The sequence below is a fragment of the Erpetoichthys calabaricus genome, chromosome 15, assembly GCF_900747795.2.
Source record: "Erpetoichthys calabaricus chromosome 15, fErpCal1.3, whole genome shotgun sequence".
In the NCBI taxonomy this organism is placed as follows: Eukaryota; Metazoa; Chordata; class Cladistia; order Polypteriformes; family Polypteridae; genus Erpetoichthys; species Erpetoichthys calabaricus.
In genome coordinates this window covers 2,111,130-2,139,066 of record NC_041408.2, presented here as the reverse complement: position 1 = coordinate 2,139,066, position 27,937 = coordinate 2,111,130, and the positions used below count along the sequence as shown (strand labels likewise).

At 42.9% G+C, this 27,937-nt stretch overlaps 1 protein-coding gene across 2 annotated transcripts in view; it reads left to right on the top strand.

Moving 5' to 3' along the window:
- Positions 1-19,130, top strand: part of vash2 (vasohibin 2) — a 41,715-nt gene extending 22,585 nt beyond the window's left edge. For both annotated transcript variants that reach the window (XM_028820907.2, XM_028820906.2), the window contains 3 exons: positions 6,341-6,722; positions 8,011-8,129; positions 16,571-19,130. In XM_028820907.2, the coding sequence (XP_028676740.2) occupies positions 6,341-6,722; positions 8,011-8,129; positions 16,571-16,643 (574 nt within the window). In that variant the 3' untranslated portion in view covers positions 16,644-19,130. The remainder of the gene's footprint in view (positions 1-6,340; positions 6,723-8,010; positions 8,130-16,570) is intronic.
- The last annotated feature ends 8,807 nt before the right edge of the window (positions 19,131-27,937 follow it).

Sequence of the window (27,937 nt, the reverse complement as noted above, 5' to 3'; positions counted from 1 at the left end):
GAAAAATCGTCAAAAAAGAAAAATCCAAACCTGCATGATCTCCAAAGTCTTCGTCCCCTTTGTCAGTCTCGGGCTTTCTTTGTTCAGTGCCGTGTATTACCTGACCAGGGCCCTCAGTTTCTTGGTGGTCTTCACCCGCTGGGTCACCTGTTCTCAACTCCACCACTCTGTTGCTAAGGTCCAAAAGTAGGATGGAAAATATTAAAATATCTGGAGAAAGGGGTAAGACCACCTCAAAGGCACTGGACAGACCTCCCAGTCAGTACAGTCCAGCATACAGAACTGGAGGAAAAAGACCAGAAACTACTGCCAAGTCAGGCCACCCCTGAAGTGTGGCACGTGTCACAGAAGCTATCGTGATGACAGTGGTCAGTCAGTCAAGCCAGTGACTGTGTGTAAAGAGGACGTTCACAAATCGACAATCGCCAAGGCGTTGCTCACAGATGGTCATATTGGTGAGGGTTCTTGTAGTAAATCATTTGCAAAACATCACTTGGAAGATCCTGCAAAGATGCGGCAAAAAGGTCTTGCAGCCCAAGGAGACGAATGTAGAAGTTTTTGGCTTGAAAAGTAAGTAGTATGTGTGGCGCAAATCTAACATGGCACATCACCCAGGTAACGTTGTGGGACTGGCTGTCTGCTCAGGACCAGTTAGAAGAGGAATGCTGCCCAGTCCAGACAAATCCTGGAGGGACACCTGCGGTCTTTGGTCAGAAAGCTTAAACTGAGGAGAATGTTTAACTCTGAACAGGACAACCTGTTAGAGAACAATGAAGGAACTCAACATGAAGAAGAAGTAGATGGATGTCCTTATGTGGCCCAGTCAGAGTCCTGGCATCAACCCCACATGTGACGAGACCTCAAAGTTGTCGCCTACTGGCACTGCACAGCTAATCTGGCACAGCCTGAGGGATTCTGAAAGGTGAACGGGCAAACTCTGCTCCGTTGTATTCAAGAAGATGACGACTGCGACTAATTCAGAAAGACAACTTGCAGCCAGAGCTGTGCAAGGTGAGGGGGGAAAAATGGAGTTGTTTAATGGGTTTTTTGGGGCGGGGGGCAGCACTGGCAATAAGTGATTTATAAATAAAAAATTCCCACCTAAATGTCAAAATCCAAGGTGGTGGCAATCATTTATGTAAAAAATCGGACGGCTGGGGGCTGAATGCTTTTTCAAGGCACCGTAAATAACGAGCTGTTTGATGTGAGGATTTCAGACGGGTGTAGAGAAAGCCGTCAGGATACGTTGGCAGAGCTGAGACTGACCCATGTTATGCCTTTTTAATCGTCTCTTTATAGAATGTGTGACGTCTTACAGTTTTTTCTGAATTAATATTATCAACATATCTAATCAGGATGGCAAGTGTCAAATTGAAATGAAATTCATGTCTGGGTACCGGGCTTTGGCTGTTGGCATTGCCGCATTATTTGCGTGATGGTTTGTCTTTAAACAACTGGGTGACATGGAAGTGCACAATGGTCTGCTGTACTCCTGGTAGTAGTCGTATTGTCACGTGTCCGACCCACGTGCCTTCAGTTAAGGTGACGGTTAAATGCACATTGCTGGTTTTTCCACCCCATTTCAATGAGGTCCCAGGGTTATCATGGAGATAAGTGGGTTATGATAGTGAAGGTAGTCTGGTTGAAAAAGGAGCGGACAGGTCACAATAAGGCCTCTATAAGAACGGTTCTGCTGCAATTTTAAAAAAGCAAGTCACAAAAATCAGAAGAGAAAAGGGTCATAAGACGGAACACCAAAGCCAAACACGCTGAGCAAGACTCAAAGTCCAAGTACACACACACAAGTCGTGACTCCCTGAAATGACTTGTATGAGGCTACTGTGGATTAGCATTGTAACAACGTAGAGGGTGGCGGAACTGGACAATCACGTGGACACTGATGGCGGTAGGCAGGCCCCCAGCACCAAAACCACCATATCCTTCACCCACCACGGCTCATTCCACTCTTCTGCTTCACTCACACGTGGTCTGCACTTCACTTTCCCCCAACTCTGTGAGCCGATCCAAGACAGGATCCTTTACTGAGATCGCAGGTGGCCTGTACTCAGCTCGACAGATTTAAGTAGAGGAGCACATCTCCTGTCCCAGCCCCTTGAGCCACGCGTCTCCACATGACGTGAACAGCCTCTCTGTCTGAGCTCCGGCCTGCAGATCATTTTAATAATAATAAATCTTTGCATTTCTATTGTGCTTTTCTCACTATTCGAAGCACTCAGCAATTGCAGGTTAAGGGCCCAACAGAGCAGAGTCCCTATTGGCATTTTACGGGATTCGAACCATCAACCTTCTGCTTGCCAGTGCAGATCCCCAGCCTCAGAGCCACCACTCCGCTATGCTGCTATTTGTGTAGCAAAGGATTTGAAAGTTTGTTGTTATTTGAACCTTTGAAGTGAAACGTGAACACTGAAGGAGTAGAAAACGTTTCACGTGGATTAAGTTCTAAAAGGAGAGTCTCCATAGCTGTCATGGTAGCCTGATGTCTCCTGGCTTATCCTGTGGCTTCTGACAGGCCATCTGGTTGCTAAGCTACTGAGCCAAGCGACATCTGTGTGTTGGAGGCCTTCACGCTACAATGATCAACTGTGGCAGGTTACCGGGACGTCCTTTAAAGCTAACAAGCTGTGACGTTTACCCCACCGGCTCCACACGTTGATTTTTTTCATTTTTGCTCTCCGGGTTCTGTGTTTTTACACATTTAAGAAAGCGGACACTCTAGTGGATTCTCTACTGGATTGACGGCCATTTTCTAGGTTTACTCAGGATGGCCGATATTCGAGCAGAGCCTTTTTACAGCTGGATGCGCTCCTCCTTTAGTTGCCTTTTGTTAAACTCGGGGGGACAGTGAGTTTATCTTAACTCCAGGCCAAAGAAAGGTTTGAAAACTGAAACTGGGTGTGAATAATAGAAAAGGAAAACTATTTATGTGTGTGTGAATGAGCAGAGTGGTCAGTCCAGTACTGCGTAATTCACAGGGAAAAGGACCTGAGGTCGGGTGTCCTGCTCTCTGACTAATTCACCCCTCCGCCTGTCCATTTGAGAACCGATTCTGGTTGGTAATCCCCGTGTCTTTATGTGTAACCTGACGTTGTGTCACTTTCTGGTGTCCTCGCAGCTGCTTTGTTCCTGTACAAAGATCTGAGAGCAGCCTGCTTTACTGTATACACCAAGTAACCGGATCCTTCCTCTCCACATCGAGTCCCCCAGATAATGAAAAGGCGTTCTGTTTACCGATGGCCTTCCCTTGCATCTCGTTACTTTGTACACTTAGTGTAGCTGGCAGTGTGTCTCGGACATAAAACTTGTGACCTACTTGTGATCCTTTGAACGCTCGCACCCATGGGCCTGGCTGTGCCGCCATCCAACAAAAGCCTGCATTCATACAGGACAGTCGGCTGGCTCAGGATCACAGGCCACTTTTGGAGTCGAGTATCAATTCGGGCAAAGTAAACGCAAACCCAACACCCCCGGGGGCTTTCACGACCCGTCTTCATGAGCCTGCTGTAGTGCTACCCTTGCTCCATTTCCCAGGGAACAGTTTGGATTGCGACTGCCACTGTACCTCGAGTTTTTAAAATGCAACTGTGTTGAGAAAACACGTTTGAAAGAGCCCTACAGGTGCAGTCTGCTGCAGAAAGGTTTTATTGTTTTAATGTTTCGTAAATTGCAAGTCAATTGGGAAAACGGTTTGAAAAATCGTGATGTCCATCCATTAGCCGCACCAGAGCTCTCTACAACTCCATCAGCCATCGGCGCTGTTGCTTAGATGTTGGTATCCATGCCTGCACACCAATTCAAGAATTAAAGATACGTCTACTATATCATAAAACAGCGTGTGCGTGTGTGTGTGTGTGTGTGTGCGCGCCTCGTCTCTGAGTAAGCTGATTGGCTTTGGTGGCTCAGTGGTATGGCTGAAGGCAGCACCATACTTGAGGTGTGCAGAGTTCAATTCCTAACTGTTACAATTTTATATTTTAATCAAGGAGTTAAAATGGACAACAAAACACGTTAAGTTACTGAGTGACATAAAGGTCACTAAATAATAACGAGGTGCAATCCGACAAGAAGTATTCTCAAGAACGCAGATATTGTTTTCACAGCAGGTAATGGGGGGGCCCTTCTGTCATTGATGGCAGTCAAAAGAAGATGCTTCAACAATGAAGAGTCTGGGAAGTGGGCTTCAGGGGAGCACTGGGCAAAATAGGCCGAGACATGCGGTACAAGGGTACGTAAGGCATGAGGTACGAGTATTATTACATTTATTCTGTTACCTGCCTGTGACAGGTAAGCACAGCGAGTAAATAAACACAATTTTATATAATGCCTTGAAAAAGTATTCAGGCTACTTCAACATAAATGATTCTTTAAAGGTAGGATTTTGATCAGAATTATCTAGAAATCCAACTCTTTCACAGCACTATCCCCCCAGCCCCGAGACAATTATCACCTATAAAAATATTACATTTCAAAAACTGCGATGTCTACATCTTCATCTCCCCTCCCCTCTTGCAGCTCTGCCAGTCTTTGTGGGTCGGTCTCCATTCATTTTACACAAAGTGATAGAGCAGGATTCGCCATTTCTCTCTTCACAATTGCTCATGCTATGCCAGTTTAGCAGTGGAGCGGCGCTGGACATCAATCTGGAGGTCTTGTCGCCTGTGAGGTTGAGGTTTGGACTCTTGACTGGACTACTGAAGCACATCTTTTTCTTTTTCTCGTCATGTAAAGCCACTCCATTGTTCCTCTAGCAGATTGTCCTGTGGAACGCCAATATTCCTCTGCGGTTGAATCTTTGTAGATTGTGCAGCATTCATCTTCCCAACAATCGTGACCAGGTCACCAGTTACAACACAACATGCTGCTGCTACTGTGGTGAAGGAGACACCTGATTCATGCGTTATGTTAGATTTCCACCACAAACACACCTTGGTCTTCGTCGGACAACGAGGCTTCTGGCATATATTTGCGAGATCTTCCAAGTGACATTTTGCAAACTCTTCATGGCCAAGGACAGGTTTCTCCATTAAGGCCGTTTTAACACAGTGCCTTGTTGATCGTTTAGCCGTGAACGTCCCTCCGTAACCATTGGCATCACAGTAGCCTCTCTGACAAGTGCCACTCTTGAGGGGCAGCCTAACCTTGGCAGTGTTCTCTACTTTTTTCACTTCTGTATGATGGACTGCATTGAGCTCTGAGATGTGTTCGGGGGCCATTGAGGTGGTCTTGCTGTCTTTTCCAGATCTGTGCTTCTCTATAACCTTACCCTGACTTGTCTTCAGTGCTATTTTGTGTTCATTTTAGTTTGGCTTTCAGCAACAGAGGAGAGATTGAGGAAGGTGAGCCACCAGGTAGAGACCACCAACAAGCTGGGGGAGTTGGTCAGGTGATACACAGCATGGACAATAGGAGTCTGAGAGGGACATCTCACCATTTTCATTTTTTACTTTCTTACCAAATTAACAGATTTTCAGGTTCTGGCATGATGTCCACTCTTTTATACTGTTTCATTTGGGGGAAAAAAAATCCTACTTTAATACAGCTTAGACGCTGAGACAACAAAATGTGAAGATTGTAGTGGGGTGAATACTTTTTCAGGACACTGCGTTATCAGTGGAAGTGTACAGCATAAAAATAAATCGAATGCGCCAGCACCACCATCCCGCCGGGCAGCAGAACATCGATCTGTGCTGCCGTTCTCTGATAAGCTGCTTTCCGCTCTGTATTATCTCGAGGCCACAGCTACGCCGTCTCATTTTGTGTCAGGTCTGTTTTCCTTGATAGACGTGAGTGTTAAGTTTTGAAAAGAAGCGGCTTTTTGTGTGAAAGTGTCAACATCATGCTTTATATTTGTGTATTTAGGTCAGCCATTAGGAATATTGCTTTTGGTGGAGTTTACTGTTTATTGATACTGTAAGTAAGCTAAGCTGGTATGGTGTTCATCGTGAAGTTGGCAGTGTTTCATACATTGGCGTTATGTAATCGGAGCTTTACAAGTACAGAGATCTCATGCGGTTGTCACCATGTAACTTTCTGAGCAAGAAAAGCGATGTCCCCAGGGCCACTCCGGAAGTCACAAGGGGGCTTGAACTTGCACCCTACTGGTGTAAGGTGCCCTACCTAAACATTTAGGCTGCATTGCATACTGCTGCATGAACATCTGGAAATGGGGGGTCTGTTGGTGCTTAAATGAAACGTATCCAATGCATCCTTGCAGAATCAAGTACCACGAGCCTACTTCTTGGTGCCTGGTTCCTATTTTTGCTTTTATTTTAGACAACACTTCGTAAACCCAGCAGGAAAATTCCTCAACTTTGACTTGCAGATATCTGACCAATGGGCTGACTTCCTTGGAACGATTTCCAATCAGCTTCAAAACACAGTTCTCGGGGAACTTCTTTCACCACGTCGTCCTGGGCGTTTACTGCAACGGGCGCTATGGCTCTCTGGGAATGAGCAGAAGGCCCGACCTCATGGACAAGCCCCTCAGCTTTCGGACTCTGAGTGAGCTGATTTTTGAATTTGAGGACTCTTACCAGAAATACCTTCACATTGTCAAAAAAGTGAAAATTGGACTCTATGTGCCCCATGACCCCCATGTCTTCCAACCCATTGAATGGAAGTATCTAGTGTTGAACTGCAGCAAGATGAGTCGGGGAGAGATGCGAAAGGATTTGGAGAAGCACGCGCGGGACATGAGAATGAAGGTGAGCAATTGGCTATTCTTGCTCAATTCGGCCACTGATGATACACTGGGTTAACAACCTACAGCTTTTCTGTGGCAATCAAAGTTATTGAAAGTCACCGCAGACAATTCCTGCAGGTGTCCGCACTTGTGTTGATTACTTACAAAGTACTGTGTGTGTGTATCAAAGCAGCGTTGGATCAAACTGTGTTACTATACCCTCTGAAACATTATATGGATGATATCACACTGTATGTTGGTGAGAAAAAGGCAAATCGCAAACTGGGACAGGCCAACCATTATAACCCTTGAAAGTGTAGGTCTTTACTTTTAAGAAATTGCAAAGAAAGCAAAGGGCTCTGTGAGTAGAGCGTCCTACAGAGGACGAAAAAAAAAAAAAAAACGTTTAAGAGGGGGCTTCGGAGGAGCAACTGCATCTCCTTGGGGTGCGTTCAGACCCCCTCTTCACAACACGAGTGGCAGAGACATGAAGTGGCTGGCATGTAGCACAAGCTGGGGAGGGGGTCTGGCGAGTAGAGGGTGAACCCCCTAGTAGTAATTCATTCATTCATTCATTCATTCTCTCTCTCTCTATTTATTTATTAATTAATTTTATAATATATATAAAAATCTATAGACAAAGATAAGTATTGTGATGGTGTAAGAATGGGAAGTCCTACATCCATTTCTGTCATGATACCTCTCTCTCTCTCTCTCTCTATTATATACAGTATGTATGTACTGTATGTATGTATAATAATCTCTCTCTCTGCCCATGTGTACATTGCTTCATGTACACCTCTGGCACACATAACTTGTCAACATCCAGGTGACCTTGGTTAAATGGCACTCATGTCAATTCTGAAATGCTAGATCTCTACCAGCTTTGTAAAAATCCGCTCACAAATCCTGAAGTAACCTTAATTCTCTTTTTTGAAAGAAATGTTTCAAGGAAGTGTCGTAGAAAATGAAGAGATCTAAACTAAATGGTCGGTCAAATTTTTCAGTAGTCTAAAAAACGGTTGCAGACATTTTCTTATGTAAAATAGAAAATGAACATTACAATTTTAAACATGAGCTATCTGTTCAAAAATATTCTGTGCAATGAGGCATTTATAAAAGCCAGCCGGTTCTGTCTTTAGAGCAAGCCCAGGTACTTCTTTTAGGTTTGACTGTTATTTATTTTTTAGCCAACAGGAATGTCTGTAGTTTTCAGACAGTACAGCTTGCCTGCACATTTTTTCCCATTTATTAAGCCGTTTTTAACTGACTTAGGCTGGTGTAACGTTGATTCTTTTCTCTTTTGACAGATTTTAAAATCCTCTTCTGCTCAGTCCCCTGTTAAAGAACGGGCGAGAGGAAAATCCCTGTCACCTCGTCGCGGGCAAGCAAGTCCTCAGAGACGGCATCTTCAGAAGAGAGACAAATCGTAAGTCTTTTAAACATGTAGTTTTATAGGATTGTAATGTTCTATAAATATTATCAATCATTTAAACTGCAGACACCTCCACCGCTTGAACTATTGAATGTTTCATCCATAAATCACAAGACATTTCAAAAACGCGCAATAAGCTGTAAGTACAGTACTGATTCAGAAATTGGTGTTGATTACAGAAAGGAAGAAGTGAGTGAGCGCTCAGCTACAGGACATATTGTCCTTGTGGAGAGGCCTGCACTTCAGACAGTGTGTCCGTATTCTCGTTTTTCTTCAAAGGAAGTGTAACGTTATACACCAAGTGCTCCACAGATCCAGTCAGCACCCACACATAACTGGGGAGATTAAAGGACAGCCACTGCTGCAGTGATTTTTGTTGTTAACTGTGGGAGTGGTGGTCGATTTTAAATTTGAATGGTCACTGTAGTACTTTTGTACATTTTATCAGGGTCGTTACTGTCACATGTACAAGGAAATTCTTGCTTACATGTGTTAATCAACATGTAACACACATTACATTCCTGCAGTGAAAAATAGTTTAATATGTAAGATTATTTCAATTAAAAAGGTTACAAAAATTGTTTAAAATGTAATTTTGACTGATCTGAAGTGATTTTGCAATGTTTTGGGAATTTCTAATAATAAGTTAACATTAAAAATAAACCACATTTCTGTTACAGAATTTTCGTATCCATCCATCCATCCATCGTCTCCCGCTTATCCGAGGTCGGGTCGCGGGGGCAGCAGCTTGAGCAGAGATGCCCAGACTTCCCTCTCCCCGGCCACTTCTTCTAGCTCTTCCGGTAGAATCCCAAGGCGTTCCCAGGCCAGCCGAGAGACATAGTCCCTCCAGCATGTCCTGGGTCTTCCCCGGGGCCTCCTCCCGGTTGGACGTGCCCGGAACACCTCACCAGGGAGGCAACCAGGAGGCATCCTGATCAGATGCCCGAGCCACCTCATCTGACTCCTCTCGATGCGGAGGAGCAGCGGCTCTACTCTGAGGCCCTCCCGGATGACTGAGCTTCTCACCCTACCTTTAAGGGAGAGCCCAGACACCCTGCGGACGAAACTCATTTCAGCCGCTTGTATTCGTGATCTCGTTCTTTCGGTCACTACCCATAGCTCATGACCATAGGTGAGGGTAGGAACATAGATCGACTGGTAAATTGAGAGCTTCGCCTTGCGGCTCAGCTCCTTTTTCACCACGACAGACCGATGCAGAGCCCGCATTACTGCGGATACCGCACCGAACCGCCTGTCGATCTCACGCTCCATTCTTCCCTCACTCGTGAACAAGACCCCGAGATACTTGAACTCCTCCACTTGGGGCAGGATCTCGCTACCAACCCTGAGAGGGCACTCCACCCTTTTCCGGATGAGGACCATGGTCTCGGATTTGGAGGTGCTAATTCTCATCCCAGCCGCTTCACACTCGGCTGTGAACCGATCCAGAGAGAGCTGAAGAACACGGCCTGATGAAGCAAACAGGACAACATCATCTGCAAAAAGCAGTGACCCAATCCTGAGCCCACCAAACCGGACCCCCTCAACGCCCTGGCTGCGCCTAGAAATTCTGTCCATAAAAGTTATGAACAGAATCGGTGACAAAGGGCAGCCCTGGCAGAGTCCAACTCTCACTGGAAACGGGTTCGACTTACTGCCGGCAGTGCGGACCAAGCTCTGACACCGGTTGTACAGGGACCGAACAGCCCTTATCAGGGGGGCCGGTACCCCATACTCTCGGAGTACCCCCCACAGGATTCCCCGAGGGACACGGTCGAATGCCTTTTCCAAGTTCACAAAACACATGTAGACTGGTTGGGCAAACTCCCATGCACCCTCCAGGACCCTGCTAAGGGTATAGAGCTGGTCCACTGTTCCGCGACCAGGACGAAAACCACACTGTTCCTCCTGAATCCGAGGCTCGACTATCCGACGGACCCTCCTCTCCAGAACCCCTGAATAGACTTTTCCAGGGAGGCTGAGGAGTGTGATCCCTCTGTAGTTGGAACACACCCTCCGGTCCCCCTTCTTAAAGTGGGGGACCACCACCCCGGTCTGCCAATCCAGAGGCACTGTCCCTGATGTCCATGCGATGTTGCAGAGGCGTGTCAGCCAAGACAGCCCTACAACATCCAGAGCCTTGAGGAACTCCGGGCGTATCTCATCCACCCCCGGGGCCCTGCCACCAAGGAGTTTTTTGACCACCTCGGTGACCTCAGTCCCAGAGATGGGGGAGCCCACCTCCGAGTCCCCAGGCTCTGCTTCCTCATTGGAAGGCATGTTAATGGGATTGAGGAGGTCTTCGAAGTATTCCCCCCACCGACCCACAACGTCCCGAGTCGAGGTCAGCAGCGCACCATCCCCACCATATACAGTGTTGACACTGCACTGCTTCCCCTTCCTGAGACGCCGGACGGTGGACCAGAATCTCCTCGAAGCCGTCCGAAAGTCGTTCTCCATGGCCTCCCCAAACTCCTCCCACACCTGAGTTTTTGCCTCAGCAACCACCAAAGCCGCATTCCGCTTGGCCTGCCGGTACCTATCAGCTGCCTCCGGGGTCCCACAGGACAAAAGGGTCCTCCTTCTTCAGCTTGACGGCATCCTTCACCGCCGGTGTCCACCAACGGGTTCGGGGATTGCCGCCACGACAGGCACCGACCACCTTACGGCCACAGCTCCGGTCAGCTGCCTCAACAATAGATGCACGGAACATGGCCCATTCGGACTCAATGTCCCCCACCTCCCTCGGGACATGGTCGAAGTTCTGCCGGAGGTGGGAGTTGAAGCTACTTCTGACAGGGGGCTGTGCCAGATGTTCCCAGCAGACCCTCACAACACGTTTGGGCCTACCAGGCCTGACCGGCATCCTCCCCCACCATCGAAGCCAACTCACCACCAGGTGGTGATCAGTTGACAGCTCCGCCCCTCTCTTCACCCGTATCATGAAGCCAAAATCGCAATATGATTTTTACTGTGGGTTGAGTGTATTATATCAAGACTATTTATTAGTGTACATTTTGTCTGATGGCCTACACAATTAGGCTATAATATAATTGTCTATTACTTTTACATTTGGAGCTTAGGTAGTGAGTCGGATGTGAGAACTGAACCGACAGCCTTGGCATTTTATTCTCCAATACACTATGCCACACTGACTGACCTGTAGGCTTCACACAGATCTGCTAGGCCGAAATCTTGGTCTGTACTGAAAATGGTCACTGAGCCTTACCAGATGGTCGTATTTAGCCAAGCAAGCTGCCGTGCACATCCTATAAAGCACTGACACAACTTTCTGAATCTGAGAGGCTAGAGGACCTTAGCAGCTGCCAGGGCAGACCTGAGCTCAAACTCTAATTTGGGAAGCGCATTAGCAAGCAGCTGCCACTGCAGTTGACACGATCAGATAGCAGGCTCGCTTTGCCACACTCCTTTCTTGACACTGTGCGTTTTGTTGGAGGGTTACTCAGTCCTTGTATTCAATTCAAAGACTAAAGATTATTCTTTAAAAAGGCTGAACAATATGCAGTTCACTTTAAATTTTGAATGATCAGGGCAATAATAAAAATGGTCCAGAGCTTTACCTCCCTTGCAGTGACATTCATGTCTCTGGTGACTCTTCCTATGAAGTCAGTAGATGGATTGGGAGAGCATGGGGTGTTATGAGGTCGCTATAAAGGGGTGTGTGGCGCTCCCGATATCTATGCAAAAGGATGGAGGTCCACGTCTTTAGAGTCCTGGTGCTTCCTGTCTTGCTATATGTTGCGAGACATGGACGCTATCCAGTGACCTGAAACGAAGGCTGGACTCCTTTGATACTGTGTCTCTCTGGGAAATCCCTGGGTACCGTTGGCTTGACTTTGTATCAAATTAGCTCATGGAGTCCCGAATGAAGCACATTACCTGCATTGTGAGGGAGCGTCAGTTACGACACTATGGCAATGTGGCGCGTTTCCCCGAGGGTGATCCAGCTCATAAGATCCTCATTATTGGGGACTCAAGTGGCTGGACCAGGCCAAGGGGTCGCCCACGTAACACCTGGCTGTGGCAGATAGAGGGTCATTTCCGGAGGGTGGCGACTGGATCGCGTGTCTGCCTGGGGGGTTGCCAACCGGGATCTCGAGTTGTTTCGTCATGTAGTGGGTGCGGCAACGTACTGTACCAGTGCAGGCTCCCCAACTTGACTCGATGGCAATAATATTCACAATATGATGCACATTCCTTTATATGTGTGTGTATATATATATGAGGGGGGACCCAAAAATAACCGGAATTTTGTTGTTGTTAGGTTATTTATTTATTTCCGGTTATTTTTGGGTCCCCCCTCGTGTGTGTGTGTGTGTGTGTGTATATATATATATATATATATATATATATATAATAGAGTTTGTAGGTATATACTGAATATAGTTACAAAACTAATAACTCATACACACCCACATTTAAAAAAAAAAAAAAAAATTGTTCTTTTAATCACACACATCTTGTGTAAAACTGATTAAAATGAACTCTGACAAGATCCAACCTACAGTGCATCTGGAAAGTATTCCCAGCGCTTCATCACTTTTTCCACATTTTGTTATGTCACAGCCTTATTCCAAAATGGATTAAATTCAGTTTTTTCCTCAGAATTCTACACACAACACCTCATAATGACAACGTGAAAAAAGTTTGAGATTTTTGCAAATTTATTAAAAATAAAAAACTTGATAAAGCACATGTCCATAAGTATTCACAGCCTTTGCCATGAAGCTCCAAATTGAGCTCAGGTGCCTCCAGTTTCCGCTGATCATCCTTGAGATGTTTCTGCAGCTTCATTGGAGTCCACCTGTGGTAAATTCAGTTGACTGGACATGATTTGGAAAGGCACACACCTGTCTATAGAAGGTCCCACAGTTGACAGTTCATGTCAGAGCACAAACCAAGCATGAAGTCAAAGGAATTGTCTGTAGACCTCCGAGACAGGATTGTCTCGAGGCACAAATCTGGGGAAGGTTACAGAAAAATGTCTGCTGCTTTGAAGGTCCCAATGAGCACAGTGGCCTCCATCATCCGTAAGTGGAAGAAGTTCAAAACCACCAGGACTCTTCCTAGAGCTGGCCGGCCATCTAAACTGAGCGATCGGGGGAGAAGGACCTTAGTCAGGGAGGTGACCAAGAACTCGATGGTCACTCTGTCAGAGCTCCAGAGGTCCTCTGTGGAGAGAGGAGAACCTTCCAGAAGGACAACCATCTCTGCAGCAATCCACCAATCAGGCCTGTATGGTAGAGTGGCCAGACGGAAGCCACTCCTTAGTAAAAGGCACATGGCAGCCCACCTGGTGTTTGCCAAAAGGCACCTGAAGGACTCTCAGACCATGAGAAAGAAAATTCTCTGGTCTGATGAGACAAAGATTGAACTCTTTGGTGTGAATGCCAGGCGTCACGTTTTGGAGGAAACCAGGCACTGCTCATCACCAGGCCAATACCATCCCTACAGTGAAGCATGGTGGTGGCAGCATCATGCTGTGGGGAACTGGGAGACTAGTCAGGATAAAGGGAAAGATGACTGCAGCAATGTACAGAGACATCCTGGATGAAAACCTGCTCCAGAGTGCTCATGACCTCAGACTGGGGCGACGGTTCATCTTTCAGCAGGACAACGACCCTAAGCACACAGCCAAGATATCAAAGGAGTGGCTTCAGGACAACTCTGTGAATGTCCTTGAGTGGCCCAGCCAGAGCCCAGACTTGAATCTGATTGAACATCTCTGGAGAGATCTTAAAATGGCTGTGCACCGACGCTTCCCATCCAACCTGATGGAGCTTGAGAGGTGCTGCAAAGAGGAATGGGCGAAACTGGCCAAGGATAGGTGTTTCAAGCTTGTGGCATTGTATTTAACAAGACTTGAGGCTGGAATTGCTGCCAAAGGGGCATCGACAAAGTATTGAGCAAAGGCTGTGAATACTTATGGACATGGGATTTCTCAGTTTTTTTATTTTTAATAAATTTGCAAAAACCTCAAGTAAACTTTTTCACGTTGTCATTATGGGGTGTTGTGTGTAGAATTCTGAGGAAAAAATGAATTTAATCCATTTTGGAATAAGGCTGTAACATAAGAAAATGTGGAGAAAGTGATGCGCTGTGAATACTTTCCAGATGCACTGTACATCTGCATTGCTAAGCCATACATTGTTTTTGGAATGAACTCACTTTCCCCGATTTGGAGGAAAACGTTTTATACATCTCTCGCTCTTTGGATTTAAAATCACTCCTAACACCCTGACGGTGATAACAATTTGCTATGAAAAATTGGGTTTGATGTTTGACACCACCTGACTTGTACAAAGACTGGAAGAATCCCAATTCCACCATTCTATATAATTCAGTAGGAAAAGCATTGTTCTGTAATATCTCAAGCTGGGCTGGTTTGATGTGAACTTTTTGTTATCAGGATCTGTTTGGAGCTTTTGCTTGGCAAGAACTCAAAAGTAATCCTAAGTCAACATGTTGGGCCTGTACTCAACCGGTTTATTTCACGTGCTGCAAAATACATTTACTGCTCTCTTCGACAGCCTCTACATGGCTAAAGACGAGGCTTAAATAGTCTCCTCCATAACATACTTAAAATATAATAATAAATAAAACAAATAGCTCAAATCAATAAAATTCAAATGGATGTATCAGGTACACACACACAAACTGCAATATTCAACACAAATTGTGATTAACTTGAATGCAGACCTTAAAATACAAATGCTACATACCCCATGACGTCCCTGTGCATGTGACTGGCCTGCTGTTCAACCACAAGCCTATAAAACTGAAGAGATGAAAAATGGCAAACCATAAAACAAAGGTAGCAATACTTCTGTTTTAACATACAACAATGGTTTAATACGTATTTTGTTTTCTCAGTGGGATTTTAACATCAAAGTAAAACCACACTTGAACGTCCAATGTCACTCCATTTGCACCTTTTCTTCCTACTGTATGTTAAATTCTCATATAAACTCAACAAGAACTATAAACAGTAACAATCCTCCTCAAATTATATTCACAGCAGTTCTTGTGAGATCTGCTCTTGGCCTTCTGCTCCTGCATTCAATGAAAAGCACAATACCAAATGAAATGGAAACTGAATTGAGTTCTTGTTTGTTCACACGTAGATGTCGGTCTCGGCCATTTTTCACTTTTTCCTCATTCACATGCGACCATTCAGTTGTTTTCCTCAGCTTGTGTCTATTTAGTATATTTGTTTCACTTTTTTTCACTGGCCTTCAGCACACTGCTCAGTCATACTTGTTTTGTAACATTTGCTCATTTCATATTGTGCACTTATCTCAAAATAAAAATCAAAATGACTGGCATCACTGATAACTAAAAAGGAAAGAGCAAAAAAACATGCATCAAGTCGCAGCAAGCCCTTTTTAGTACTCATCACTTGCAGCACAGTGCTATCTTCTGTTTAAGATGCCCACTTTGTGAAGGTGGCATTCTTGCTCGGCTTTGGCTTTTGGACATTTTAAATACCCCGTGATAGTCGCACAGTTTGCTCATGACTCTTTTTTGGTGCAGTAGGCCACACAGCGTGGGTACGTAGGCCCAAGGTCAAGTAATGTACTGTAGGATGTGTTCAGACAGCCATGCACTGCGTAGTCTTGAGGTCGCCGAGTGCTCGTCTCGTCTTCTGGTTGCACACCAGAGGTACTTGCAGTTGGTCTGCTTCACACTGAAGAAGTGTGCGTACAAGATTGGAGTCGGCCCGCTGTGCGCTAAACGTTGTGCATGCCAGCTTAATTACTAGTTAATGGAGAGCCGCAGAACGGCAGGTTTTGATGCCACTTTGCTTTGTGACAGTATACAGTGGTAACATGGCAGCTTGTATGATGAAGCGCTCTTCTGTTGACAGTCAAATTAATGGGTGAATGCAGCAGGGATCCCTGTAATGCTGCCTTAATTGCAGCTCAGGGGATGGCCACGTGATCTCTGCCTTGCCTAACCACCCATTCTGTATTTATTTTTAGACAGCTTAGCATTTGCTGGAAAAGCGAGCTTCTTCAGCTGTACAGAAAGGCAGGTGCTGGGCGTTTTGGTCATTTTTGGGAGTCTGGCATAAGAACATTTCTCTCCGAGGAGCGTCGGCAGCACAATGCACCTACTGTACCTCTTGGTCTACAGAGTGGATACAAGGCCTGTGTGGTTTTTAGTAAACACTTGTTTGTATGCATGTTAAAATTATTTTATATTTTGTACTGCAGTTTATTTTTATAAAAACGTGCAAAATCTGAGACAATTGGCTTAATAATGGAAGCAATAACACAAGGACTTGTTAGTCTGCTGTACTCGTTCCATTGACCTTATTTTTTTGTGTAATACTTATGTTGATGGCTGCTTTGGTGTCTGTATTAAACTGTACAGAATTGTATTTAATGTATTTATTTATCATGTTTCAGGCCTGCGATGTTGGACAAGAAGCCTGCAGAACTCAGCACTTTGAATGACGTTGGTTACCAAATCCGGATCTAGAAATGGACAGAAACTGCAATCTCTGATGGTGCTCATACTTGCACTTTACATTTAGGTTGAATGCCTAATTGCTGAGGATTGTGTGCTCGTGCACAATAAGATGCGTGTCAGGCAGGCCCTGTGCAGTTGTGAGTGGGACTGATGGTCTGTTTTGGTTACTGTACTAGTCCGCTTTCTACAGTGCCTATTGTCCCCATCAAGCCCTGGACTGAATGCCTTATTCAACCCCACTTTATAGAAGCAGTTGGAGCAAAACCGGTTTTTTAAATGTAACAAAGACAGCACAACACCTCCTTTATTCTCTATAATGTGTCTTTCCTAGCAGTGGCAGATTTTAAAAAGCACCCTTTAGTGTAATTTACCACTTAACAAAAAAGACACAATATGGTCAGAATAAGAACATGTCAAAGAATCTACTTTATCTCCCACACTCCTTTCAATCCTCTTCTTTTCCCCTGTAGATGTGTTTTCCATGCTGTCTCAGGAGAACAGTCATAATGAGCAAAACAGCAGGATACCTGGCCTAAATAAAGGGAACACTAGGAGAGTTTGTCTGCAGTAAGTACTCTGAAGAGACAGGCCATTTGAGTTTATTTGCCAGAATACGGCAGCTGATTTGAGATTCGTCAGCACTCCGGGTGCCGCAGCCGTGTCTCTCGAGTCGTTTTAAATGTGACCGAAGTACTACATCAAACTTGATCCCATGTATTAATCGGATCAGCAGTAAATGTCACTCTGTTGTTACAGTAGACTTTGTATTGCAGACGATGTGTGAACAGGCTATGGTAGGACACTTTGTTGCCTTTTTGAAATGCCGAGCCTCCTGGCAATTTAGCAATAGCCTCATTTTCAGGGCCACGTCGTTAAAATGGAGTGCATATCCATGTATAATGTCTTTCAGTATTCACTTAAAAATCCAGGACTAAGATAATGTAATGCAACGGAAGGAAAGGTGCAGCAGACGGCTACCATTTCTTTTACCAGTCTCGGATGGTGAGGGCAGTCGTAAGCACTGGGTGTTACAAAGATCATGAAGGTGTTTTGATGATCGGGTGGGGTAGGAGGTGTGGTCGTGGGTGCAGATTTTTAAATGTTTAAAAGGAAAATGCAATTTTGTATTTTTAGACTTTTTTTTTTTTAAACGATCAAACCTCAAGACGTTTTCTATTAACTGCTCAAGTCCTTAATCAGATTCAGTGCATGGTGTTGAGGTTTTTTGGTGAGGTCTAGTTACATTTTTTATGAAAAAGGACAATGATTTTATTATTTTTTCTTCCAATAATGTATGAGATGTGAGTGAGAACTACTCTTAAACAGTGTTGGCATGTTCCTGGTGCAGCTGTGCTGTATAAAGGACTGTGAGCGCCACTGGCACCGTATTGACGTGATCTGTGGTATTGTAACACTAACATGCCTGCTGTATGTGCACAGTGTGGCCCCCTGCTGGTGTTTCTCACTGCCAAGTAGTTCATCTTCTCTGTTTTAGGTGACTTTTGGTCTTTGCCTTTAGAGCAGTTGAGATGCAAGCCATGCCAAACCATGTAAACACTTGTCATGTGTTCAGAAATGCAAATCATTGTGTGCTAATGTAATAGTTTTAAAAGGGAAGCCACACTTGGGAGTGTATCAGGATTGCTAGGATCTTGGAAAGAAAGTTCAGAAAATCTCCAAGTGTTTTGGGAAATTTCATGTTACATTCTAGAAAGAAAAGTTCGATACTTCAGTAGTTATCCATGATTTTTAAATCTAATTACCAAAGGTAAGTACAGTTGGTTCAGTGACATTTTGTTCAGTGTTCATTAGTGTGCTCAGTACCAGATGTGGCATAAGCAGATTTCAAATCATGTGAAGTTGCTTAACCGCTCTCAATTAAAGATGTTCATTATTGTTCTGCGCCATATCCGCTTGACCATTTGCTGCTTTTCAGTGAGGAATGATTTGAGTTGCTTTACTGTCATGTATTTGACAACAAACCTTGATGTGTTTCGATAAACCAATGCTTTAAATGAGTATCTGTTCACCTGCAATAAAGAGAACCAAATTCCAGGTGTATTCAGACTCTGAGAGCAGGCCTGATTCCAGGTGTCAAAGTGTACACGTTTTAAAATGGAAAACCAAATTGTGTATACGGTGTGGCGTGATAACACACATGCTACACGCATGTATGCATTTCTATAGTAACACATCCCCCTAAGATAAATACATATTCTTACAATCTGAAGAATTTATTATACATCTAAGATGATTCATTTCTGTACACACCTGGCCTAAGGTCTGTCCTCAAGTTGTCTTAGAATTTTATGATGTGCTTTAGACGTTTTTATAATTATGTGCATTTTTTATACAATGATAATGCAGACCTTTTACAGAGGCACCTCTTTTAAAAACTATTGTTCTTATGTCTTTGAATGACCCGAAGCTATGCACTGCTAGTAATGTGTTTTTTATCTGGCATGGTGTGTTTTAATAAAGAGGTTTTGAATAAAATTCTTTTCCTTGCACTTTTTGCTTAGGTCGCCAGTAAAGGCTTTTGCTTTATAAAGTAAATGTGAGAGCCCTGCAGTGTTCGCGGTGGGTCCTGACATTGTGTAGTGAACTCTGAACTTGATTAGCCTAAGCCTTTGTATTTAGGAGACTCGACTGGAAGTTAAACGGTAAGAATGTTAAAAAGACACTTACTGAATGAAAAGGGAAGACAGCAGCTGAAAACTGACCAGTGTTAACGTCCACATCCCATTTACTTTGAAATTCAGAGGAATTGTGCCCACTGGTATGGTAGAGATGTACACTTTGTAACCCCATTTAATCGATTGGTAATCAGATGCTTTGCTTGTTAATCCAAAACCTCCAACTATCAATTTGTTTTAGTATTAAGTGTAAACATATCACACACCTTTTCTTTACAATACTAAAGTGTTTTATGCATCTTAGTTGAGGATATGATCACTTTTTATTAATAGGCCACTATTTTTGGAGTTCTGGACAAAATTATGAAAAAATAATTAAGAAAATTTGGAGTTGTGGACAAGAAAATCTCATGGTTTTAAGGAGGATGAAAATTAAAGTTACAGGTACCACAAGAGTCCACGGACACCAACGCTGAACACCAGCAAGCAGTATCAAAGCATCCATGAAACAATCTGATTACTCGTCCATCCCTCAGCTGTCCACTTGTATGCTCCAGCCATTCAGTTCAGCTATTCCTCCATCTTCCAAACCCACCTATCCTCAGCAGGCTCAGGTGCAAAGTGGAGTCTCTTAGCAAGCACCAGACACAAGGCAGGAACAATCAGTGGCTGGGACACCAGTTCATCCCAGGGTGAACACACTCCCACTCGGCCCCATTTAGCATCACCAGTCCACCTAACTTGCATGGCTTTGGACTGAGGAAGGAAACCCAAATGGACACTGGGAGAATATGCAAATCCCACACTGCGAGTCCCCCCAGTTGATACATGAACTCTGGTTGGGTTGTGATATAGCAACACAACTCCTTAAATAAGCCAGTTCTGAAAAACATCCTCAAACTCAACAGGAGGGCATTTAAAATGCTTCTGCATTGAAGACCTGCCTCTCTCCATGTTCAGTGGCCATTAATCCACACCCATTCAGACGTTCTGGGTTTTTCATTGGTCATTTGTGAAACTGCAGTGGTGAGTTAAACAGATCAGATATGCATAACCAGGAGGCTCACTTGCCAAGTTTTCACTCACTTTTTCTTCATTTTTTTATCTCTCAGACCCTACTCCACAATTTTGATAGCCCTTGAAGCAGATGGTAGCCAATAAATGAGCTGTCAATGGGTAGGACTGATCATCAGGAAAAGGGAGCAGGGTGGTCTATGGAGGAAGACTATGGGTCTTCGATTCAAAAGGAACCTTTAAAGAGCATTAACAACAAGAATTGATTTCTAATGAAGAAACTGGTTATAATTTGGTGCTGCATTTAGCACAGAGTGGAACTGGGAAGTCATAACTGTGTCATTTGAACCCTCTGCACTACCCAAGTGATGCCCCCATGACAGCAACAAACACTAAGTGTTGTATAGTCTGGATCTAGGAAGAAAATGAGCAGCAAGAAAAGTGCAAATAGCATGTTGTCATGTCTAGAAATGACTTTTATGCTCTTGGCAATGATAAATAATACTTTCTGCTTAAAATCTAGAATAAAAAAAAAAACTGCATCAAGTAACCACGATGTACAAACAGTAACTCATTATCAAGCTATCATTGGTTAGTCCATTACCGTTTGTTCTGGTAATGTTAACATTTACCTTTTCAATATTCAGTATTTTGGATTGAGGCAAGTTGCTTAAAATAAATGCTTCTAATAAACCTATAAAGTGGTACTGTACTTGCTCTTCATGGTGTACACTGCCATTTTGGATTGACGTCAGACATTCCCGGGCTTTAGATACCAATCTCGAGTTTCAGTTATGTTTTCTTTACGATTTCTGAGTCAGGTCAGAAACTGCCAGTTACGAGTTTTAATTGAAGCAGCATGAGGACCCGAATTTAACTGGTCAGTGTTCGTGTGCTACAAAATTTCAGCTTTGCCTTACCGCTAGTTAAGAAAAAAATAAACAATTAAGAGGCCCGAGTCTTAAAAGGAAATTACTTAAAATACTGAAAGTCTCTTCAGCTACCAGCAGTTATTGGTCTCTAATTAAGAACGTGACTGAATGGCCCTCCAGGCCTGGACCTTGACACACGTGCCTCAAGTCTTGTCAGTTTCTTTGGCACTTAAGTTCTCTTGTCAACATTAGGGATTAGTCTTAAAATACGGGTTCATTTTGGTGATATCTCAATCTAGGAAAATATACTATACCAGTACCACAAAGATTTGTGACCTTTGCTTCAGGCAGGGGGTTAATGAAGCAAGTCACTGCTGCTTCTTACAAGCCGCATTAAACTTTACTCTCCGAGAGGACATAGGAGGCCTGAACGGCAGAGATGTACCTATAAAGTTCTCATTTCTATATTCTCCCTTAACTGGTCATGTTCTTCAAGCTTTTTATGCAAAAGTGATTAGAACCTTCAAGGTGTTAGACTGGTTTAGCATGACTGAACTTTCTACACTAATTGGGCTTCTTTTGTTAGCAGCAAAAACTGGGCCTTTACCCAGTCTTACCATGAAGAAGTCAAAGCACCGCCCAGAGTACAAGATGTTACGTTATTCTAAGCAAAATGGATGAAGAATTAGCTTGCCTTACACCAGCTAACCGTGTGGCTACTTTTCCAATAGAAAGTTAGCCAGGACCCTACTGTTTGAATCAAGTCGTCCATTTGCTGCCTTCTCTCTCTCCTGGCAATTTTCTGTTGTTCCAAGTTGCATATCACCATACACAGGGTGTCACCCCTCCTTGATTTCATATTGTTATGCAAACCAGGGGCATCCACGTTAGCATTCTGTAGCTTATCCTGTTCAGCAACAGGAGAACTTTGTCAGGCTTCAGCTTCTAAGTGGACGGCTCTCTTCGCCTCCATTGTGCTTGATCCTCCCAAGTCAGCTGAGCCATTCCCTCTGGGAGACCGCAGCAGCAGGATATGAACTCGGGACTTTTAGATAACACAGAAGCCTTCTTTGCCACTGTGCCAAAGGGAGCTGTCAATTAGCTCAGCAGCTGAAAGGCTGATGTGCAATCCAGCAGAACAAGTTTTAGCTCCATTTTTGTGGTGGTCTCGGGCTTGACAGCTGGCTCTGAGGAAACAGAGGGGTGGGACCCAAAGTACAGGGCCAAGTGAGTACTGTGATTGCCTCCTGATTATAGTTATAGACCCAGTAGCTTACCTGCGCAAACAGAGTCTTATATCTTATCCAGAGAAGCTATGGCTTACTGACGCGGAGGCCCCGAGTTCACATTCAGGCTAGTCTTCTGTGAAAGTGAAATGCGTAGTGGTGAAACTCAAAGCTCAGTAAACGCACAGCAACCTAAAGCTGTTAGAATCGTCAATACTACCCTGTACTACTGCACAGTGATTGTTGGCGTCAGATGTGGTCTCACATTTCTTTTTTTATATACGGTGTATATACAGTATATATATACATATATATATACATACATATATCTATACTAATAAAAGGCAAAGCAAGCACTCACTCACTCACTCATCACTGCTTCTCCAACTTCCAGTGTAGGTGGAAGGCTGAAATTTGGCAGGCTCGTTCCTTACAGCTTACTTACAAAAGTTAGGCAGGTTTCATTTCGAAATTGTACACGTAATGGTCATAACTGGAACCTCTTTTTTGTCCATATACTGTAATGGAGAGCAGCTCGATGGCCGTGGGAGGCGGAGTCGCGTATCGCGTCATCACACCTCCTACGTAATCACGTGAACTGAAAACAAGGAACAGCCACAAAGAGCGCTGAAGAAAACATTCATTACACAATTGAGAAGGCAGCGAAACAATAAGCAGCGAGCGAGTGACGCATATGTAAACCGTAAGTTTAAATTAAGTTTATAGAAACGCTCACCCTGCCGTTTGCAATACCATATTCGCGAGATACAAGTTTAATGAGAAGACACAAGGTATAAACGAGACTTTGGATCACTTTGAAACAGAGTTAAAATTGCTGTAGCAAGAAACTTTTAAGTGCTGGGTCTTAGGTAACATTAAATAAAGCCGTGGACATCGCAACATCACACAAGAGAGCGGCTCACATGAACTGACTGAACAATTGAGAAGGCAGCGAAACAATAAGAAGCGAGCGAGTGACGCATATGTAAACCATAAGTTTAAATTAAGTTTATAGAAACGCTCCCCCTGTCGTTTGCAATACCATATTCGCGAGATACAAGTTTAATGAGAAGACACGAGGTATAAACGTTGCATTCTCAACAGTAAGCTTCCACGGCTTGGTCATATTCCAACCGGAGTGCTCAACTGACAACGTGGTCTACAAAGACAACTATAACAATCGTAATAAACGAACAATGAAACAACGGAGAACCAGTGCATTAAATAAAAAGGCTGCTTCCTTGGCAGAGCAAGGAAAAAGGATGGCCTTATATGGCGTTCATTTATAAAAACAATCGTAATAGACGAACAATAAACCACTACAGAACCGCGAAGCAAGCAGAAAGTACGGACTTGTATGGCGTTCGTTTATAAAACAGCGGAGAAGCTGTGTAAAGACAGCTTCACAAAAAAACAGATCCTTAACAAACTGTTATTGGTATATTTTCCCTCAGTTTAAAAAGGTTTTCTTTTCTTCTTAATAAAAATTTAAAAGCAGTACTTTGCCGCTGCAAAGCGCGGGGATTTTGAAATATTATATTTTATTATATACTAGCAAAATACCCGCGCTTCGCAGCGGAGAAGTAGTGTGTTAAAGAGGTTATGAAAAAGTAAAGGAAACATTTTAAAAATAACGTAACATGATTGTCAATGTAATTGTGTTGTCATTGTTATGAGTGTTGCTGTCATATATATATATATATATATATATATATATATATATATATATATATACACATACATATACACATATATTATATAGCAAAATACCCGCGCTTCGCAGCGTTGTCATTGTTATGAGTGTTGCTGTGTTTTATATATATAAAATACACACACACACATATATAAACATATATATATACATATACATATACACATATATATACATATCTACATATATATATACATATACACATCCACATATCAACATATATATATACACATATATACACACACACACGCTTTATGGGTGATGATTGTTTTACTCTTTTTATCTTTATTTTATTTTATTGTAGAATCAACTCGTATCTGCGCACAGCAGGGCAGCCGTGGGCGGATGCGTATGGTGTATTCACTCCATGTTATCGTGCATTGCGCTGTCAGTGGTATTTTGATAAAAGAATTTGAACAACATATAAGAAGTGTATAAATTATTAAACAGTAAAACATTAACATTTAAGAAGTAAAGTTACATTGAGTACTACTGCAGTGCCTTCGGGTATACCTAATTTTTTCTTTGCCCATTACATGCTTAAATGTATACATTTTTTGGTGCACCAACCCGAGAACACGTGACATAGAACCGAGCGTGGGAGAAGCATGGATTTTAAACACGCGTTCAGTTCATCTGCTGGTCTCCCTCGTGGAATAACTGGTAATGTTTGACTAAAATCTATAGCGAGTAAAACGACATTACCTCCTATTTTTTTTTTTACGATCTCTGAGATCTTGCTTTTTTCGGTTCAAGGCTTCATAAGCTCTTTTATGTTGTATGGTGTACTTATCCCAAACCATCATCTTTGAATGTTGCAAGACTTTCGCCTTGTATGTAGATCGGGGTAATTACATTCATTGCATTCCTAGTCTGAATCACAATGTGATTGTATGGGTGCTTACCTGCCACTGTAGGGTTGCCACCCGTCCTTTAAAATACGGAATTGTGCCGCGTTTGAGAATGAAATTGCGCGTCCCGTTTTGAATCAATACTGGACGGGATTTATCCCGTATTTTTTTTATCATTTTTTTTTTTAAAGCAGCGTCTCATGCAAATCATCCGACACGTATTTTATGAAGATGCCTCCTTTCCTACTTTTGATTGGGTAATACTTGATGTCATCCTTAGTTTGATTGGTGTTTTTAACTGTCCAGTGAGGAGGGCGTGTCTTTTAAGTAGAGTGTGCAAAGTGTTGGCACTGAGATGTGGCGTCAGCGCCATAGTTGAAGCCCCTAACGTTGCGGTCAGCAAGTCGGCTAACATCCGCCATGTGCCGTCTTTCAGTTGCGAGAAGCAGATCATAGAATGGTTGAAACTGTTGCCCCTAACGTTGCGCCACGGCGTGTGGTTCGTTTATACCTCGTGTCTTCTCATTAAACTTTAATCTCGCGAATATGTTATTGCAATCCGCAGCGGGAGCGTTTCTATAAACTTAATTTAAACTTACGTTTTACACCGTGCTTTGTTTCCCTTATGAACATGCTTGTATGCTTAACTCGCTCCGTTCTCAATTGTTTAATTAATTTTTTGCTCTTCGCTGTTTGCGGGTCTTCCTCCATTTCCCCCTACTTCGTTCTTTTATCTCGCGAATATGTTATTGCAATCCTTAACGGGAGCGTTTCAATAAACTGATTGAAAATAGTTTTGCATTTACCTTTTTAGTAAAAGGCGAGCTTTTAAGCCTGAGAAATCACCCCGTAAATGCACACGTTTAATTGGACATGTGTTAATATGTATGGTTACACAGTATTAAAAGACAGTGAACAACGTCAGTTACCTTTGTTCCCGCGTTTGATAAAAGGTGAGCTTTTAAGCCTGAGAAATCACCCCGTAAATGCACACGTTTAATTGCACATGTGTTAATATGTATGCTTACACAGTATTAAAAGACAGTCAAAAATTAACGTCATTTACCTTCGTTCCCGCGTGTGACTCGTGCTGTAAATGTCTTCCTTGTTTTTAGTTCACGTGATTACGTAGGAGGCGTGATGACGCGATACGTGACTCCGCCTCCTCTATTACAGTGTATGGACAAAAAATATGTTCCAGTTATGACCATTACGCTTTGAATTTCGAAATGAAACCTGCCTAACTTTTGTAAGTAAGCTGTAAGGAATGAGCCTGCCAAATTTCAGCCTTCTACCTACACGGGAAGTTGGAGAATTAGTGATGAGTGAGTCAGTGAGTGAGTGAGTCAGTCAGTCAGTGAGGGCTTTGCCTTTTATTAGTATAGATTATATATATATATGTAAGTATATATATATATATATATATATATGTATGTGTGTGTATGTGTGTATATGTATGTGTATATATATATATATATATATATATATGTATATGTAGATATGTGTATATGTGTATATATATGTTTATGTGTATCTGTGTATGTATATATATATGACAGCAAAACTCATAACAATGACAACACAATTACATTGACAATCATGTTATGTTATTTTTAAAATGTTTCCTTTTCTTTTTCATAACCTCTTTAACACTCCTCTGCTGCGAAGCGCGGGTAGTTTGCCAGTATATATATATATATATATATATATATATATATATATACACACACACACACACACACTATATTATATATATCCACTTCTATAATCTCTAGAGTTTCAGAAAATGAAGTGATAAAAAATACCCACTGAAAGGTAGAGAATGGTAAAACTCTTTTCAAGCTAAAAGAAAAATACAAGAGATACTGAAATAACAGATTTTTCCAAGTGGTGTGCAGAACAGCATCTCTGAACCCAACACATTAGACCTTGAAGTAGATGAGGTACAGCAGCAGACCACCATTCTGGGTTGCTAAACTGGTCCATGATGTTGCGAGCATGTGATCATCAAAATTGGACAACTGAAAACTGGAGAAATGTGGCCTGGGCTGAGGCAGATGCTAGGATCAGAAGGTGGCATGAACAATACGAGTCTGTGGATCCGTCCTAGCTGGGATCATCAACAGCACACACAGCTGGTGGCAGTGTTATGGTATGGGGCATGTTAAATTGGCATAGTAGGTCTCTTAATACCGACCGAGTGTCACCTGAATTATTGTTGCTGACCATCTCCATCCCTTTCTCAAAAAGCTAATACTCCACAAAGCACACATCATCTCAAGCTGGCGCTGTGAACAGGACAATGACTTTAGTTTACATCAGTGGCCTGCACAGTTTACAAGTCAGCCAAATCAACTGGGCCTTTTTGATGAGGTGAAATGGGATTTTTCATAACTGAAAAATCTGAAGGAACTGTGCGATGCTTTTAAGACAACATGGAACAAAATCCCTAAAGACAGATTTTAGCACCTTGCTGGCTCCATGCCTGGAAAAACGCAGGCTATTCTCGAAGCAGAAGTGGTCCTAGCTGGTATTTGATAAACGAGCCTTAAAATAGTCACTTAATATACACATTCGGCAAAGTAAGAATTTTTAAAAACAAGTAATCAAATTTAAAACTATACATCTCTATTTATATGGATTAATAACATGCTTTGGCGTGAACTGTAAGCACAACCTACTGTAAGTTAAGTTTTTACTGATCTATTTTGTCAAGTTACAATTATTTAATACCACTTAGTTATTGCACATGAATTTTTGGTACATAAAGTATGAAATTGTGATCATAGAGATCATTTGAACAAATCACATTACCTTGTTGAAAATTCAAAAACCATAACACTTACACCTGAAAGCCTCTCTGATTAACTTAGGCCACATATTTTTGTCCTCCATTTAGAGTGTCAAAAGCGCAGCTTCACCACATCTGCATTAGAAAACACACTCTCATTAAAACAAATATTGTTCATGTGCATAGTACTCTAGACAGTATA